The sequence below is a fragment of the Triplophysa rosa genome, linkage group LG8 (genome assembly GCF_024868665.1).
Source record: "Triplophysa rosa linkage group LG8, Trosa_1v2, whole genome shotgun sequence".
Taxonomy (NCBI): domain Eukaryota; kingdom Metazoa; phylum Chordata; class Actinopteri; order Cypriniformes; family Nemacheilidae; genus Triplophysa; species Triplophysa rosa.
Window position 1 is genome coordinate 3,562,749 of NC_079897.1, and position 17,368 is coordinate 3,580,116.

The 17,368-nt window shown below is 37.3% G+C and overlaps 1 protein-coding gene across 9 annotated transcripts in view; it reads right to left on the bottom strand.

Annotated features, from left to right (window-relative positions):
• Window positions 1–1,641: 1,641 nt before the first annotated feature.
• The window catches only part of syngap1b (synaptic Ras GTPase activating protein 1b), a 105,929-nt gene continuing 90,202 nt past the window's right edge, over window positions 1,642–17,368 (bottom strand). For 5 of the 9 annotated variants that reach the window (XM_057340343.1, XM_057340346.1, XM_057340345.1 and 2 more), the window contains one exon: window positions 3,057–5,746. In XM_057340343.1, coding sequence (XP_057196326.1) covers window positions 5,420–5,746 — 327 coding nt within the window. In that variant the 3' untranslated portion in view covers window positions 3,057–5,419. Of the gene's footprint in view, window positions 5,747–14,126; window positions 14,189–17,368 lie in introns of all 9 variants that reach the window. The other 4 variants (XM_057340347.1, XR_008963394.1, XM_057340348.1 and 1 more) reach the window with 4 other exon arrangements.

The window sequence follows — 17,368 nt, forward strand, 5'->3', positions numbered from 1 at the left end:
TTTTTTAAATGACCCGTTTTTTAACAGTTACCATGCTTATTTTCTGAAGTGTTCCGTTAAACACATTTGTTCCATAATTGGTACCGTTTTCAATTACTGCATCATCTTCATACAAATGACCAACCAATGATAAGAATTTCCCATATTGGGAAATTAACAGTACACCCAAAAATTCTGATATCATGTACTCACCCTCAGTTTGTTTCAATTTTTTTCAAATTTCTTTGTTTCTGATGAACACAGAGAAGGACATTTGGAAGAATGCTTGTAACCAATCAGTTCTTGGCCACCATTGACTACCATAATAGGAAAAAATCCTTTATACATTTATTTGTTCTGTTGAACACAAAAGAAGATATTTTGAAGAATAAAGGAAAGCAAACAGTTCTGGGGCACTTTTGACGACCATTGTCATAGTTCCTACTATGGTAGGCAATGGTGGCCAAGAACTGTTTGGTTACAAGCATTCTTCCAAATATCTTTCTCTGTGTTCATCAGAACAAAGAAATTTATACAGATTTGGAACAACTCGAGGGTAAATGATGACAGAATTTTAATTTTGGGGTGAACTGTCCATTTAATAGAAGTGTATCACTTTGTATTGAATCCAACCAGCTATCCATTATATTATTTCATGTGCTCTGAAGACAATTTTCACTCATAAAAAAACAAAACGTGATTTTTGTTTTTGTGTAAAAAATCTCTTTAAACATCAATATCAAAACCGTGGCTTTTAGGCCATGTCCACATTAATCGGATAAATATAAAACTTCTGCATTTTTTAAAACTATGGAAAGTGTATATAACCTTTTTGATTTCTGAAGTTAAATGTGACCCAGACATGTTTTATAAGATTCATCCATGAAATAATATGAAGTAAATTGAAACTTTGATAGACAGATTAAAATAATTTACAATAAGATACACAAATTCAACAAGAATTTAATTATTTCTTTATTCATCTGTTTAATTGATTTTATTTCTATAATTAGCCCACCCAAAAAATATAAATTCCGATTTATTCAAAAAGAAATGAAAGTCTTCAACAGCATTGAATAAACTAAAGGATGAAATGATAACAGCAGTCATTATATCATTATTACAATAATAATAATAATAATAATCATCATAATCATAATTCAATAACCAGAATATCAACATTCATAACAAATCCAAAAACATTGGCAATACACTCTGACATACCACTCTTTCTATTAATATACATGTATGTATATATATATACAAAAAAAAGAAATTAATTCCCAAGTGTCTGCCCTTTTCAAAAACGGAAACTTTAGGGGGCGGGGCTTATGGCTTGTCAAGAAAGATGAATGTGATTGGCTTATGGCTGACAAAACTGAAGTTTATTAGAAAGAGGCACATCATGGGAACTCCATTCATTTACTGGGGACAAAAAAATCAATTACTTGCATGGAAGAGTTGCTTGGCAAGTAATGAGGGAATAAAGCATCAGCTCATATAAAATGTCAGTCGAGTAAAATGGGGACATTCGGAAAAAAAGTACATTTCTTACAAGATCGACTTTCTACACCGATCCAAATATTTCATCGGACACACAGCACTGTGAAAATTAAAAGCAAAGGGAAATGCAAAGCGGCACAGATTAGCAGGTGATTCATGTCTGAAAAATGTTATATATGCATACATACAGTAGGTATTTATCTTATAGATTTATGTACAACCATTGCTTGGTCACCCAGAACTTGTTACAAAACACCTCGATCGATGCGAAAATGAGTGCAAGCTATAGACTGGCAAAATCTGTGGCAGACGCATGGCAATGCATCATAGCTTTCAGACAAACAGCCTGAGCGAAAAAGTGCTTCCAAAGACTCTTGCCACAGTAAATATTATACGTCCAGAAAGTTCTCTTACGTTTGTTTGACCTCTACACATATTGAGGAAAAAGCAAATTGGTGAAACCAATTTAAAGAACATTCTGTACACTGCATATACAAACATATTGTATATACAAATACATTATATATATATATATATATATATATATATATATAACCATACATCCATTATATACATAGACTGTACACACACCATATATAAACACAGTCACCCACAACAATATTCAACCTGCATTATCTCTCAAAGTTTCGATTTTTGTCTAGTTGTGAAAAAAGGAAGAAGACAAATGTTCGCGTTGCCCGGCAATGGCATCCAAACCAGGAAATAAAGATACATTTAAAACAGCAACTTGGCTTTGTGATTGCCAAGTTTCTTAATCTGAGGAATCAAACAGTGTCTGACCTTCCATAAATCAAGAACCCCACAGCAGTCGTCGAAAAAGAAATAAATAGGGTCGTCGAGTATCTAACAAAATGTGGACAGTCGGGGAGAGGGAGCAGGTAAAATTTTCCCCAAATTGTTTGTCAATTCTTCGCAAAGAGATTGTCACAAACTCATCCATCGAAAAGGATTGGTTTCAGACTTTCCAGTGCGTTTCTCACATTACCAGCATGTAAATATATGATCTCATCCGGGTGAAGTCCAGTCCAGAAGTAAAAAACTGCAATGTTACAGACAGGAAACAAAGTTCATATCTCCAGCCTTTATCAAATCCGCTGAAGAAACAAAAATCACTTCAGCTCAGCGTCTCTTGCAAAAAAAAGGCTGTGCATATTCAGTTTCCCCCAAAATAAAAGACATGATTGAGACACAGGCAGGCATGACAGGCAGAGCAAATGTGACGTGTGGAGATCACAATGAGAAGTTGAGGATTGTACAATATCCTAGTTAGTTAAGAACCTAAAAAACAGCACCGTTGAGATCGATCTGATCCACGAAACTCCTCCGGCTCTCTCATTGAATCGCTGCACTGTTCAGCAACGACAGGAAGTCGCTCTCGTGTGCACGTGCGGCTTGCCAGCCGTCATGAGGCACAGAAAAACTCGAAGCATCCAAACATTTTGAGAGAGAGAGAGAGAGGCCACAACGGATGGAGGGAACCTATTTTTATTCTTTGGAGTGGCTTTGGCACTGTCAGCAACAAAAACACAGTCAAAGCCTCAATTCGCCCTCCGTCAACCAACCGAGTCACGCGACAGCGCCCTCGAATTAAAACCTGACCAACCAGACGAGTGTCCTAGGTGAGGCCTCCAATTAGGTTCCAGATTGTCCTCCACGAAGCTTTGTGATTGGCTGGAGATGAAGGGCATACAAAGAAAGTGGAGCTTGATGAGCTACTAACCAACCACTGTTATTGAACTCGGAGAAGAGATGGACTAACTACCAACAGGCAGTCGAACGTAAAATGTTCTTTTATTCGTTCCAGTTTGCATTAAACTGTGAGGCAATTGAGAGTTTACCTGAGTCGTTCGATTCTTCATATGAGGTATATTCATTTCACGGCACATTTTCAGCCGATAACCCTGCCATCCCATTTTTTTCAACCGCTTTTTGGGACACAAACAAATTTATTACTAAATGGAGCAGAAGTGACGTAAGTATAGCCCTCGAAGCTCTTAAAAGCTAAAATGGCAATCAGTCCATTCTCCTCTCGCGCCTTCGCAAACATATTACAGTACAGCTCCGTATTTGTATTGTGCAGTTACTATTTTACATATTGACTAGCGCTTTTGTCTAGGCTTGGTGTATCGTGTAGCTTTGTTACATTAAGAATTTAGTTTACAATGTTTACATCAGCGTAACCAAAGCGATGAATTCGTATACAAATGAATGATCAGCTAAGCCATGTGAATGCCTTCATGGCAACAAAAGAAAAAGTATAACAAAAACTGTAGTGAACAATGAGAAATACAATCGGTATCAGATGGCAGTGATGAGGAATTATAGCTAGCGTTACTTCTGTACAGTACATGTGATCGGATTCTTTTATGCACCATAATGTTTCCTAAATGATCATTTAATGCCAAGACAGGCTACTTTAAAAATACTACTTGAGCTACTTGAGATATTTTAAAGTCAACATGAAATGAATAGTTTATTTTTTACTTAAAAAAAAAAAAAAAATTTGATAAAAGTTTCTCTTGTTTTTTTTCTAAAAAATAAAATAAAATGATCCAGTTGATGTTTATTTCACAGCCTCCCCTCCAATCATCAGAATGCAAATTGGTATACTGGTATGGCTGCAATCCGTAACTTTTTGGGATAAACAAATATTAGTTACTGAGCAAGTACGTAAAATTGTATGAAATCGTATTGTTGAAAACTTCCTTATTCAATTCACAATAGTAAGAAAATAATATTCATATTTTTTTAGATGTCAGGTATTTTGCAGAAACGTCAATTTGACATCATTTGACCTTAACCCACATAAAGATGCAAACATAAATTAACCATCGAGTTTTAATCTGAGATTGTGACATAGAGGCAGAAATGATGGATCGCAACTTCCCATCGGTTACTTGCAGAAGAAATCAATTATATTGTTTTCATTGAATATCCCGGTTTCACTTGAAAACACGTCACGCAAGGAAAGCCAAAATACATCGCATGTTGACTTTAAATTGTTGTCGGAGACAAACACGAAAGCACGAAAAGGTGCCGCTTATTTGCTTTAAATATCAGCTTTTTTGCGTCCGGCCTCGACCCTTAATCGAGGAAACCACATCGAATTAAACTCACAACCACATCTGCGTTCTGGCCTAGCATGTCGATTTGGTAAAAAGACAAAAGTGTTTCCCCTGACAGAGATCACCTTATGCTTTTAACAAAATCCCACACACACCGGATTGGAAAACGGCCTGCAGGGAAATGAAAAGGGAAGACAAAGACAAATATGGACAGTTAGGACGACGACAGTATGGAAGGTGGTTATGTGACAAACAGCAATGCTTTGAGATTTCATAGCACCAGTTAAATACACATAGGTTCTGAGTTTGAGAAGAGAAAACATTGCACAAGTTCAGTCTAGTGAGGCAATTCGAAGACCACGAGCACTTTGCACACCTGTCAAAATGTCCACAACAACACATCCGCTTCCTCCAGGGTTCCTCCAAAGCATTACAGTGAGGCAGATGAAAACATCAACCTGCATCAACACAACCATTCCTGTCGTCTTTTTTCTCATGTTCATTTGAAAACCCTGTCAGAAGATACAGAAAGGCACTAGAGAAGCCAGGCGACATAACAAAGTCTTCAACGACAAAGCTGGCGTGTTCGCAGGTCCAATTTAAGTCTTTGTACACATATTGTATAGTTTTTCGCCCGCCATTCCCATTATTTCAATAAAGATTCCAATGGTTTGGATGACCTGTGGTGTGTGACGGGGCTTTTGATGTTTTATCCAAAGAAAACATAATATTACAATATTATCAGATCCAATGGAGAGCCCTTTCGATTTGGATGGTGCAAGCAATGATGTGTCCTGCCTCCCATTGTCCATAGTCTAAAAAACAAACAAAAAATGTCTGAGGCTTTATCTTTACAGCTGAAACGTAGAGGGGAATGACAGATTTGACTTTTTCCCTCTGATTTGGTCAGTGTTGTTATTGACCTGCTCCCCCTCCGATCTTGCCCCTTTCCTTTGATGTAGTTTCTGCATCCCAGTTGGCACAGCGGCCATCACTGAGGATGATTTTTGGTTGCCACGGAGATAACGTGGAGGGGGCGCTAACGGGACAGACAAGAATCCGTTCTCGGGGGACTGGGCGGAGAAATTTTCCGAAGGCGAGGCTCCAAAGGCGCTGGTCATTTCTCTTCCGAAACTCACACGGGGGTCTGCTGAACCCAAGGAGGAAAGCTGCTTTTCCTAGCGAGACAGAAAGAGAGAGAGGGAGAGAGGAGAGGAAAGGAGAGGAGAGGAGAAAGGGCAGGTGGACAGATGGAGCAGAAATCAAATGTCAGGCAATGGGACGTGATGGAGTCAGAGAGGAGTTCCCAAGATCAATAAAGAACAAGGCGGGCAAAGAAAATGAAGCGAGAGAGAATGGCGAGGGATTTGGAGAAGTATAAAGGAGGAATAAAACAGGAGTGTGAGTTGCACAGCAGAAGAATGAGAAATATCCAGAGATACGAGGGAAAGACACACAGAAAGAGAAAGGCATTGGGGGTCCACTGAGCTGTGATACGTCCCGTCAGAGGGCCAAGCGTTTGTCATACAAAGTGATTCAAGTCTTATTTATATTTTTTATACATTTCCATACAATTGGATTTAAAAGAAGATCTCATTAAAGGGGTCATATCATACAATTGTTTACTATTTATTTTGTCCCAGATGTCCACCAAAAGACAGTTTAGTTTTTGAATATATGAATAAAGGTAGATGTGATTCCTCATGATATGACCCCTTCAAAATAACAGTTATCACAGCACTGTCTCTACAGTCAAAAAAATCTACGGAGCATGCAAACATGCAACTGATGCAACATGTGATCTGTAAAAATAACACGATGTGAACATAAAATTTATATGATATGTAGATGCTATTTGGTCTGCTATCATGAGCAGATCTCCACTGCTATGACATTTGTACATGCTTTTACATTGTATAACTAAATCTACAAACTTACAATGTCATTTCCAGCTGAGTCATATTGATTTATATCGAATTAAAAGAAAAAATGTGATTCTTAAAATCAGTACAAATGATAACAGAGTTGTAGAACTCCTATTTGCACTTACATCCTGTTTTTATGTAATACCTTGCAAATGTTCTACATCAGATGTTTTATAGCTGTATATGTCTGTGTATATATCATGTATATATAAAATTTTGATATTTTATATAAAAATTTCAAAGTTCAAACCAAAACAGTGTCAGACACTATTTAGAATGACAGGTAGTTTTCACACTTGGCCGGTACGAACCCAAGTTCAGGTCTTTACAAAGGTCTCTTTACACTGTTTACCAATGAAACTACAAACTAGAAATGTAATTATGCTACTAAAAAGATAAAATGCACAGAACAGCACTGCATCCCTCTGTTGTGGATGAACTTCAACAGATGTCAAGAATGCAGCAATGACAAAAGCACTGTGATATGATGCAGAATGAATAACGGTTTACATCTGCAAATGAAGCTCTCTCTATAGCACATTTTATTGATTTTTCACACATTAACCATTCAACATTGATCTACCATAATGATGTTATGTCTGTAGAAACCATAAATCAAAAATCCACCACGAACTAATCAGTGAAGTTACTGTTACCACTCCCGTAAAGCATTTCAGATGACATCATCAAATCATCAATCAATAAAATATAGAATTATAAAATGTGAAGGTTTTCCACCTTTTTAAATATATATTTTACTCATGTCACTAAACACAACTCTTATAACCAAGCAGTCCTTTAATGCAAAATTCTATCACGGTGAAAAAAGGAGTTTGCTATAAACCTCTTCGGGTGACGTAAACATCGCTCGTTCAATGCTGTCACTGGACCAGAAGAACTTCCTGTTTCAGTTAAACGTTTGAACAAAATACAACGAACAGAATATTTATAACCGATTCAAAATGTTAAACAAGATTTGTTATATATGTAAGATAAAAAAAATACTAATAAATACATAAAAACTGAAACCGGATGTGCTTCTGGACCAGTGTTTACATCTTGCAAAGTGGTCTATAAAGGTGTAAAATGTTTTGCATGAATTTAATATCAATATATTTCAGATAAAATTGTACAACGCACGCCCTATTAATGAAGTATAGGAAATACTGTCCCACACCAATTTTTTAAGTAGACACCAACCCAACATCAAACCGTTTCAGGTCTGCACCTTTAGTGTGAAAACACCTGAGCTCATATTCACAAATAGTGGAGACAAAGTTTGTTTTCTTTTGGTCTTATCATCTAATCTTACCTACAGATGTGCCGTTCAGTGCAGCCTCGGCTCATTTTATATCTAAATCATGTTCAGACTGTTTCTCATCATGAGCGGGCTTTTTCAGTGATGTCTGTATTGGAGCAGTAAGGGAGGAACATTTGAGTTAAACAACCTTTATAACTAAAGCGAATGCAGTAAGAAGTTCTACAACAACAACATAAAGAAACGATATGTTTTCCCATACTCACCTCTTTTTACCTGAAAGGCTCGGTTTTAGACTCTACTTTTTTAACACCAATGAATTTGCTTTGGTTCCAGACTGTTACATTAGCGAAGCGGCTAACATAAGCCAGTCTGACTCAGCTTGGGTGCAATTTTGTTTCTCTTCTCAATCAGAACCTAGTGTTTGATCATGAATATGAAATTAATGTCTGGAAATTGAGGTTTGGAACTAGCTGCAACACTAAACAGAAAGACAGGTGATGACGACAACGGGAGCAAAGGGTGCATCTCTGTCAGAACCCAGTTATCATTCATGTGAGTGTCACGTTCGTCTGGAACCATTGTTAATATCTCATTTTCGTTAGGTGATCGAATCAAAGTCCAGGTTGAATTGGTTTGTCGGGTAATTTGGATTGTACAAATGCTTGTATTATGTTCTAAGAGTTCATCCGGGCCAATCTGACCCAGAAACCTTGTAAAACAACGTGTGGAGTGACTTTGGTGGACAGCTTTTCCTTTCTGAGAAGAGCAGCATGTGTGTGGACATTTTTCACAAATTACATTACACACATACTGCACACCGTTCATATTTAATGTTATGTGAACTTCTGATGTCTTCATCGGAAAACACAAATTATTAATAAAACCATCAGCATTTCACTCTTATGCAACACAACAGCAAAACTGCTACACAGCACTCAATACACAAATCTACACAAATACTTTCAAATCACCAGAAGCGCTTTAGACGTCGCAACAGAAGCACAGACACACACACGCACGGATCACTCTCATCCACACACACACACACTCTCAGGTTCTCATGCACGCTGATAACTGACCCCTGACCCGTCAGAGCGCCACAGAGGAAGATACGGAGATTTCCCAGAATTCTCATCATGTGTTTGGTAGTGCAATGGCGAGGTAGATGATGCAGGTAGAATGAACATGGTGAGAAGCAATCCTTCATTTTGCACTGAGTCACATGCCATGTGTCTGTGGATGACTCATGATTGTTTTAATGTGTTTGGCTTTGTCACAGTGTGCTGAAGTTATGAAATTTTGCAAAGATGTGACTTGCTACCTCCTGCAAAACAATTCAACAAACAATTTCCCAATCGCCTACACGTATTTAAAACAGAACAAGGCAGCAAAAAAAGACAATTTTTTAGGAATACTTTGATACTATTGCATATCATTGCAATTATATCAAGATGCCATTTAATCAAAACAGCATAGTTTTTTTGCTGCAGCATGTACTGTATATCAGTAAATTGTCAGGATTGTTCCTAGTGTATATGTACAGTATATGCATATGCTATGTAATTATATTACACACATTACATATTACATACATTTACTTTTTTTGAGGCAAAGAGGAAATTTGTTTTTTAACATACATTACACAAAAGTACTTTTTAAAAAAACAACTGGCTTACATCGCGCACTTACTTTAGATGGTGGGCTTTGTTAGTTATATGTATATATTTATTTTCGAATGCTAAAAAAGAATCTACATATAATGAATATTCTTTAGTTAGTTATTTCTATATGCACCTGCATAAAAAATTAAGAGACCATTCCAATTGTTCAGTTAATCAGCATTTCTATTGTGGTCATTCCTGTCCACTGTCTGTTGAATTTCAACAAAATGAAACCTCACGAGTGACATAATGTGAAAGACTGACACATGACAAGACACATGAAAACTGTAATAAAAATCCGCGTTATCAGATAAAAATTATTGTTTGAACTTTTCCTAAATACATGTGCAAATATTACTGTTGTATTGCTTAAAAGTGAATATTGTTCTGTTATTTTGACCTGTTTCATTTTCTGCAAATAGAAACAATATTTTAATACATATAAATAGTAAATTCAGAAAAACTGAAAATAATTCTGATATGGTCTCTTAATTCAGTTCTCGATTCTGATTGATCAATAGCTGTGCTTTATTTACGATATAACACAGCTATGACCACTTCACCTAACGATTCTGTTAAATGATTCTGTTCACCTAACCAGTATGCACCAATGTATTTCGTCGCTGTCGGGCGGAATCCTCGTATCTCCAAAACCATTATTTTTCAGGAAGTTAAAAAAACTGCATATTTTTTGAGTTATTAAACATTGTATCGTTAAAGTTGGTATTATACGTTATATTGCTATCATATACTGTTGTGTACCAACATTAACACAACATTTCCCCAAAACCATGTTTAATCGGAGATACAAGGTTTATGACTTGGGAGCAGGGAGATACGCGATTACGCTGCCATTGATAAGAATGGTACGGACACAGACGTCGCTGCTGCCAGCAGTGTTCATCAAAGTCTGCGGTCGCGTTGAGCCTTTTGACAAGAGACGAGGCTTTAAGAGCTAATGAAAGCTAATGATTGTGGTTACATACATCTTCCTAAACTCTATTTTAAACGTTAGAGCTATGAGTGATGCAATACCAAAATAAAACGTTAAACAGGCTATCTAATATAGGCGGAAATTAATCTGCACGCAAATAAAGTCGGCGGTCGCGTTGAGCCTCTTGACAAAAGAAAAGGCTTCAATAGTTAACCAAAGCTAACGACTGTGGTTACATACGTCTTCCTAAACGCTATTTTAAAGGTTATAAGAACTATAAGTGATGCAATACAAAAAACGATGAGCTGACTAGGCTGTCTAATAGGCGGAAATTAGCCGAATCTGCTCGCAAATTTACCTTCGGCTCACGGACTTCCTTCTGCACCGAAGCATTACAGCTATCGATTTTTAACAAAACAGACCTACTCAAATGTGTCTAACCTAACTATTTTCACTCGTTATTGTCTAAAAAGCTTTCAATCAGGAGACGTAATGCCGAGAAGCTACCGCGGAGTGAAGAAGAGGTGGAGTTACGAGACTTCTCAGACAGTTGAAGTGTCCAATGGAGTTAAGAGATTTGCTCTCAAGCTATTTTCAACACTTTAGATTGGTTAATAATTTGTAAAAATAACAGACCCACATGGGGACTGACCAATAGCATCGATTTGTGAAAAAATATGAAATTGACCAAATTTGGACATAGGAGGTTTCCGCCCGACAGCGACGATTTATTTATTTTCAAATGCTAAAAACTACATCTACTGTACATATGATAAATAATTTTCCGTTAGTCGTCGATATATGTTTACAAATGCTAAACAGCAAAAATTACACTTTAAATACAAAAAAATCATATTTTAGTCTAAATAGAGAGCAAAACTGATTCAAAAGTATCTAAACTTCCATTAGGTAGCAATGTACATTAATCAGTTACATTCATAGCCGCGGGAAGTGGGGATGCTGCGGGTGCTACAGTTCTAAAAGTGATTCCAGTGGCTGAGATGTGTGAAGTCTTTATAACGTGACAAAGGAGACCGGGATTCTAAACCAACTCTCGCATTTGTTTTCAATAAAGTTGATTCAAGACTTAAAATGGATTTTTATTAAAAAAGCTTAGGGTAAGGTTAGGGGTAGTAGTGCTTTAATATCTCAATAAGTTGCCATCATTTTAATATTTTTTAAAAATATAATGATTTACACTCTGTTGTTATTGCATAATGTTTACTGTACAACAATACTGAGGTGCAAATAGTAACTATTTATAAGCATCAATAGCCTCTAACTACTATTTCTACTCAATCCAAAGAAAATACAGCTATTTTCGGTTAGTGTAAAAAGCATTGCTGCCTTGGGCGGGCTATTTGTACTCCGTGTAAAATAGACACTCCGTAAATGAAAATGTTTAAGCAAAAATAAATATAATACATTTTATTAATGTGTTTATTCACTAATATCCATTGAAAACATTAATAACGTTACTGTTTTTGTTTTAATAACATTACTGTTACAATGACAACACAGTGTCTCATGACGTCACGGCGTTAGTGAAGGTCAAGTTTCACGAGCGGTCTTGTCCAAATGGTACGGTGGTGCATTGCTGCCACATACATTAATTTTTTTCCACTCAATTATGTCATAATAACGAGATAATATGTCGTTAAAATGAGATGATATGTCGTTAAAACGAGATGATATGTCGTTAAAATGAGATGATATGTCGTTAAAACAAAATAATATGTCGTTAAAACGAGATATGTCATTAAAACGAAATAATATGTTGTTAAAACGAGATGATATGTCGTTAAAATGAGATGATATGTCGTTAAAACGAAATAATATGTTGTTAAAACGAGATATGTCGTTAAAACGAAATAATATGTCATTAAAATGAGATGATATGTCGTTAAAACGAAATAATATGTCGTTAAAACGAGATATGTCGTTAAAACGAAATAATATGTTGTTAAAACGAGATGATATGTCTTTAAAATGAGATATGTCGTTAAAACGAAATAATATGTTGTTAAAACGAGATGATATGTCTTTAAAATGAGATATGTCGTTAAAACGAAATAATATGTCGTTAAAACGAGATGATGTCATTAAAACGAAATGATATGTCATTAAAATGAGATATGTCGTTAAAACGAGATAATTTTCTTGTTATAAAGAGATACTACGTCTCATAATAATTACACATTAACCTATTACGTGAAAGCGACATGTTTTCTAGATGGACCTCACGGCTTTAAGGACATATCATCTCGTTTAAACGACATATCATCTCGTTTTAATGACATATTATCTCGTTTTAACGACATAATTGAGTGGAAAAAATCTAATGTACGTGGCAGCAATACGCCACCGCAAAATGGCGCTAAGATGAATTTCAGACTTTTTTACTGAACATTAATGTACTCATGCAGGACTTCATCAGTGTCAACCCAGAAAGAAAGGACACTTTCGGAGTTTTGCATGCAGGCCAGCAGTAATGTAAGACAGTTATTTCTTGATTTGAGATTGTGGCTAAAGGTCTACAGCAGGGGTGTCCAAAGTCAGTCCTGGAGGGCCGGTGTCCTGCAAAGTTTAGCTTTAACCCTAATCAAACACACCTGAACAGCTAATCAATGTCTCACAAAGCAGACTAGAAACTTCCAAACAGGTGTGTTGAGCCAAGTTGGAGCTAAACTCTGCAGGACAGTGGCCCTCCAGGACCAGCATTGGACACCCCTGGTCTACAGGCAGAATGTTACGGGTTGATTTCTATGTGCTGTCGCCATGCAGCACGCAGTTGTGTTTAATCGCGTGACTGGCTTGCCCATAAACTGCTGCTGCGCAGCTAGTTTCGTACAACAGATTGTTCTTTGGCTATAGGCATACATAACATGTGTTTAAGTGTTTGTTTTTATGCTGTATCCTATAATCACACTGGTATCCTTCTTTATTCTCGGCAGCAACTAATTTTTGCCTCCGTTATTTATTAACATTAAACTTAAGCGGAGACTGTGACGAAAAAAAATCACAGCACCCCCTGCTCAAAATACGTTCCCGCGGCTATGGTTGCATTCATGAGGCGCATCACAGTTATGTTAAAACTATGTGGCTAGCTTCTTATGCCACATACTGGTGATTTTCAAAAATGTCATTGTGTCCACATTGCTGAATCATCTTTAGTCTGATCTTTAGTCACAAGTGATGTTTCATATTTACTTAAGATAATTTAAGATGATGTATGACAAGCTTTGTGAATTAAGAGAACTGTGGGAGAGATTGTTTGTCGGAATGTCTTTCGGTCCACGAAGAGAATTGGAGGTCCAATCCCTCATCATTTATTTATGATGTTGGCTTGACAACATAATACTGTTATTGAACAAGAAAAGATCTGCCTGTCTTTCAATCTATCAGTATATCTCTGTCACCTATAAAACATGAGCAACGACTTAGCAACCAGTAAAACCTAACTCTAGCAACCACCTAGCAACTTTCTGCCATTAAACTAAACAAAACTCATAACCTCTAAACTTCAAAACATCACAACCACCTATGCATATAAACTACAGCAGTTCTAAAATAACCTTCACACTTCAGATGTTTTTCGCTTTCAGTCGGTCTTTGTCAAGCCAACAAAGTCTTTTTTAATCTCTATGACCGGAAGGCATGTGCATATGACTTAGTGCAGGTAAAATGCAGTGCGTGTGGACAAATCCAGTATACATACAGTGAATGTGGGAGGAGACAGAAGTGGAGTGGGCGGGTCACAGTCAGGTGAGTCATTACCTTTGCATTCGGAGTGGAACGGGCGCAAGGCGGGGCTGCACTAGGATGGACTGCCGTCTCCCCTATAGGAGAAATCACCGTATCTCATCAACACAGGAGAAGAGAGGAGAAGAGAGGAGCCAAGAGGAGAAGAGCAGAGGTTTGTGTATATGTGAGAGTTTGGGTCTGTGGGCAGGTGGGGTTGTGCACCAATCCCAGCAGGCGGGGTGGGGTTGTGTCCGTGAGACAAGATCAGCATGCATGCAGACACACACACACACGCACGCACACACAGGTACACACGCACACACACTCATATAATACACACACATTCCCAAACAAACATTTAAAAGTACATACACACATTACAAACCTCATCATAGGGAAAACATCATTGAAAATCTCAGCACCCATATTGTTATGATTTTGCAGCCAACATGCAGTTTTAAAATAAAGCCATAACCAACAGCGGATAAACATTTCTTTCTCTTCTCTATAAATTTCGATTTTTTTCCTTCGGCTTTAGTTTGCGGACAGGGACATGCTGTTGGCTCAATGCACATCTAACATGTGGAAAACAAACACAGCGTGTGAACTTCTGCCAAGCACATGAAAACTATATGACAGAACAGAGACACACTATTAAAAACCATGAGACTGTTCAAAACTAGAGCGCTTGACAAACACAAACTTCTCTTCCACCCTTAAGAACGACAAATCACAGATGAGATCTCTTTAATATCTCAATAATGTATCTTAAATATCATTGAGTGCGTTTACATGCACAAAATAAACGGATATCTATCAAAAATCAGTTTATAAAAGAAACCTGTTTTCTAGTGTTTACATGTATGTCAAGAAACCGGCTATGCAGAAAAATGGAAATACACCATCGATGGTCTGTCTAGTAATTAAAAATGATGAGGGAAATCGTTCTGAAGCTGTATTTTTAGCTCTCTTCTCATGTTCAACAATAGTTTTCATTTTGCCGTTTCTACACCAACTGCATTATTGAAGAGTTTCACTTTTATGCGTTATTTTACTGTTACTTTCGTTTGGGACTTTTACTATTATGGTGTCAGGCAAGGGCACATAAACAAAACTGAGAGAAAATCGGTAAAGACGTTTACATGCAGAGTGAAATCGGGGTAATGGGCAAAAAACTACCTCTGCCGATCGTTTGTCGCTTACCCCGTTTATGACCTTTCCCCGATAAAAGAAAACTGTTTTAAGCGTTTACATGACCTCATACGTTATCAGCTTATTAAGCTTAATCGGAGTAAGACTGTGCATGTAAACGCACTCAATGAGATTTAATGGAAAGCAAATAGAAACTTTTGCATCTCAGATATTTCTCCTGAGAACAATCCCCAGAAATCTCACAAATGTTTCCATTAGAGTTTCAGAAGAAATTTCGAACTGTACTTAAACTTGCGTGCTGTGAAGCAAATAAAAAGAGCTCTTCTGATACAACACTCTTCGCGGTGATTTTCCAAATCAGATGATGAAAACCTATTTTGAGTTTCCACTGAGAACAGCAATACCACCTGTACCAAGAAAGCGTTTAATTCCCAGCTGAGCCTCATCATCACCATCCACAGAGATGTTTCCCTTCAAAAGTCTGTAAGAAAATCTGTCCTGACCGCTCAACAATGACAGCATGAAGTTCTGTCCACCAACCCGCCTCCCTGAGTTTGATAGTCCTGAGCTAACATCTGCCTTTTAACTTTTTTTGTCAGAAATCAGATCGTTGATTTGAGATCTGACTGAAACAGTTGGATGCTTGTATACACAAACGTGTTACTGGTCTCTGAGAGTTCTGAGAATTTGGTGTTTGTTGAAACATACAGCGATGCACCATTAAGCGTTATGCTTATCAAAATATTAAAACAAACTAAAAGACGACATGTGGCAATGAAACATGGAGGCATCATATGATCCTGTTGGAGATACTTAAGTTTGATGAGCTTAAGTACATTTTTCTCCACAAGAGGTGACGTGATGTTGCAGAGCAAAAAAGCAACAATAATGCTGAACACTCAGAGGACACCTGTATTGCTCCAGAGGTTGCTTTTTCATAGCTCAGGAGATTTGATGGAGTGCTCAGTTGTGTTTCATTCGTGTATCATCTCATATGTTTCTACTAAAAAGGAGCAATTTGAGACAATTGAGAAAATTGGTTAAATACATGGAGGTGTAAAACGCAGATTTGCTGCAGCGCAAACAGCTCTTTTGGCATAAAAAAACTACTATCGGAATTTACTAAAGATATGCAGTGAAAATTAGCGCTGAAAAGGCGCGGGCACAGCTGTTTTTACAACTGACCTTATTGCATATGCATTATAGGGGTTTACTCTTCAGACGCAAACTTTATGGGATGAGAGTATTTAAAGGGGTCATATGACACGGCTAAAACGAATATTATCGTTTGTTTTAGATGTGATGCAATGTGTATACACGATTTAAGGTTCAAAAACGCTTTATTTTCCACATACCGGGCATGTTTGTATCTCCTCTTTGCCCCGCCTCTCTGAAACGCGCAGATTTTTTACAAAGCTCATCGCTCTGAAAAGCGAGGTGTGCTATGATTGGCCAGTTAACCAGTGCGTAGTGATTGGTAGAATTCTGCAAGCGTGTGACGGAAATGTAACGCCTCTTACCATATTTGGAACATCAGGTTCCAAAGCAATTGTACTGACAGGTACGCCCACCTTACTTGCGTATACATTTGGGCGGTCTTAGTCAAATCATACCACGAACTGATGTAGATGTGTGGGGGTGTGGTTACACGAGGCGTTTCAGGCAGGTCTGGGTGAGCATTCGCTTTTAGATAGAATGCATCTTTTGTTCCCGCACTTTCATTTTTGCAATTTTACGTGTCTAATACATACGTGGGCAACTTATAACACACCAAAGACACAGAAAAACACGTATTCGCGCCATATGACCCCCTTAAATGAATCACGCAATGCCATTTAAGGATTGCGCTCGTTATTGTACTGGTATTTGCAGCTTTATTTATTGCCCAAAAAAGCATGTCTTAAACCCTGCACTAATTTGCACTGCTCTTATAGATTGCGTTGGTCATTATGGGAATGAGATATTGTGCCTACATGTGTTTTTTAATGTGAAAATGCTTTTTTTTAATTGCTCTCTCATGCTATTTTGCTCTGTTTAGTAAATCTGGCCCTAAATAATCTGGATTTGTGTCAATTTGATGAGAAATGTTTTGAGTTCATATTGAAATATTGAATAATATTTAT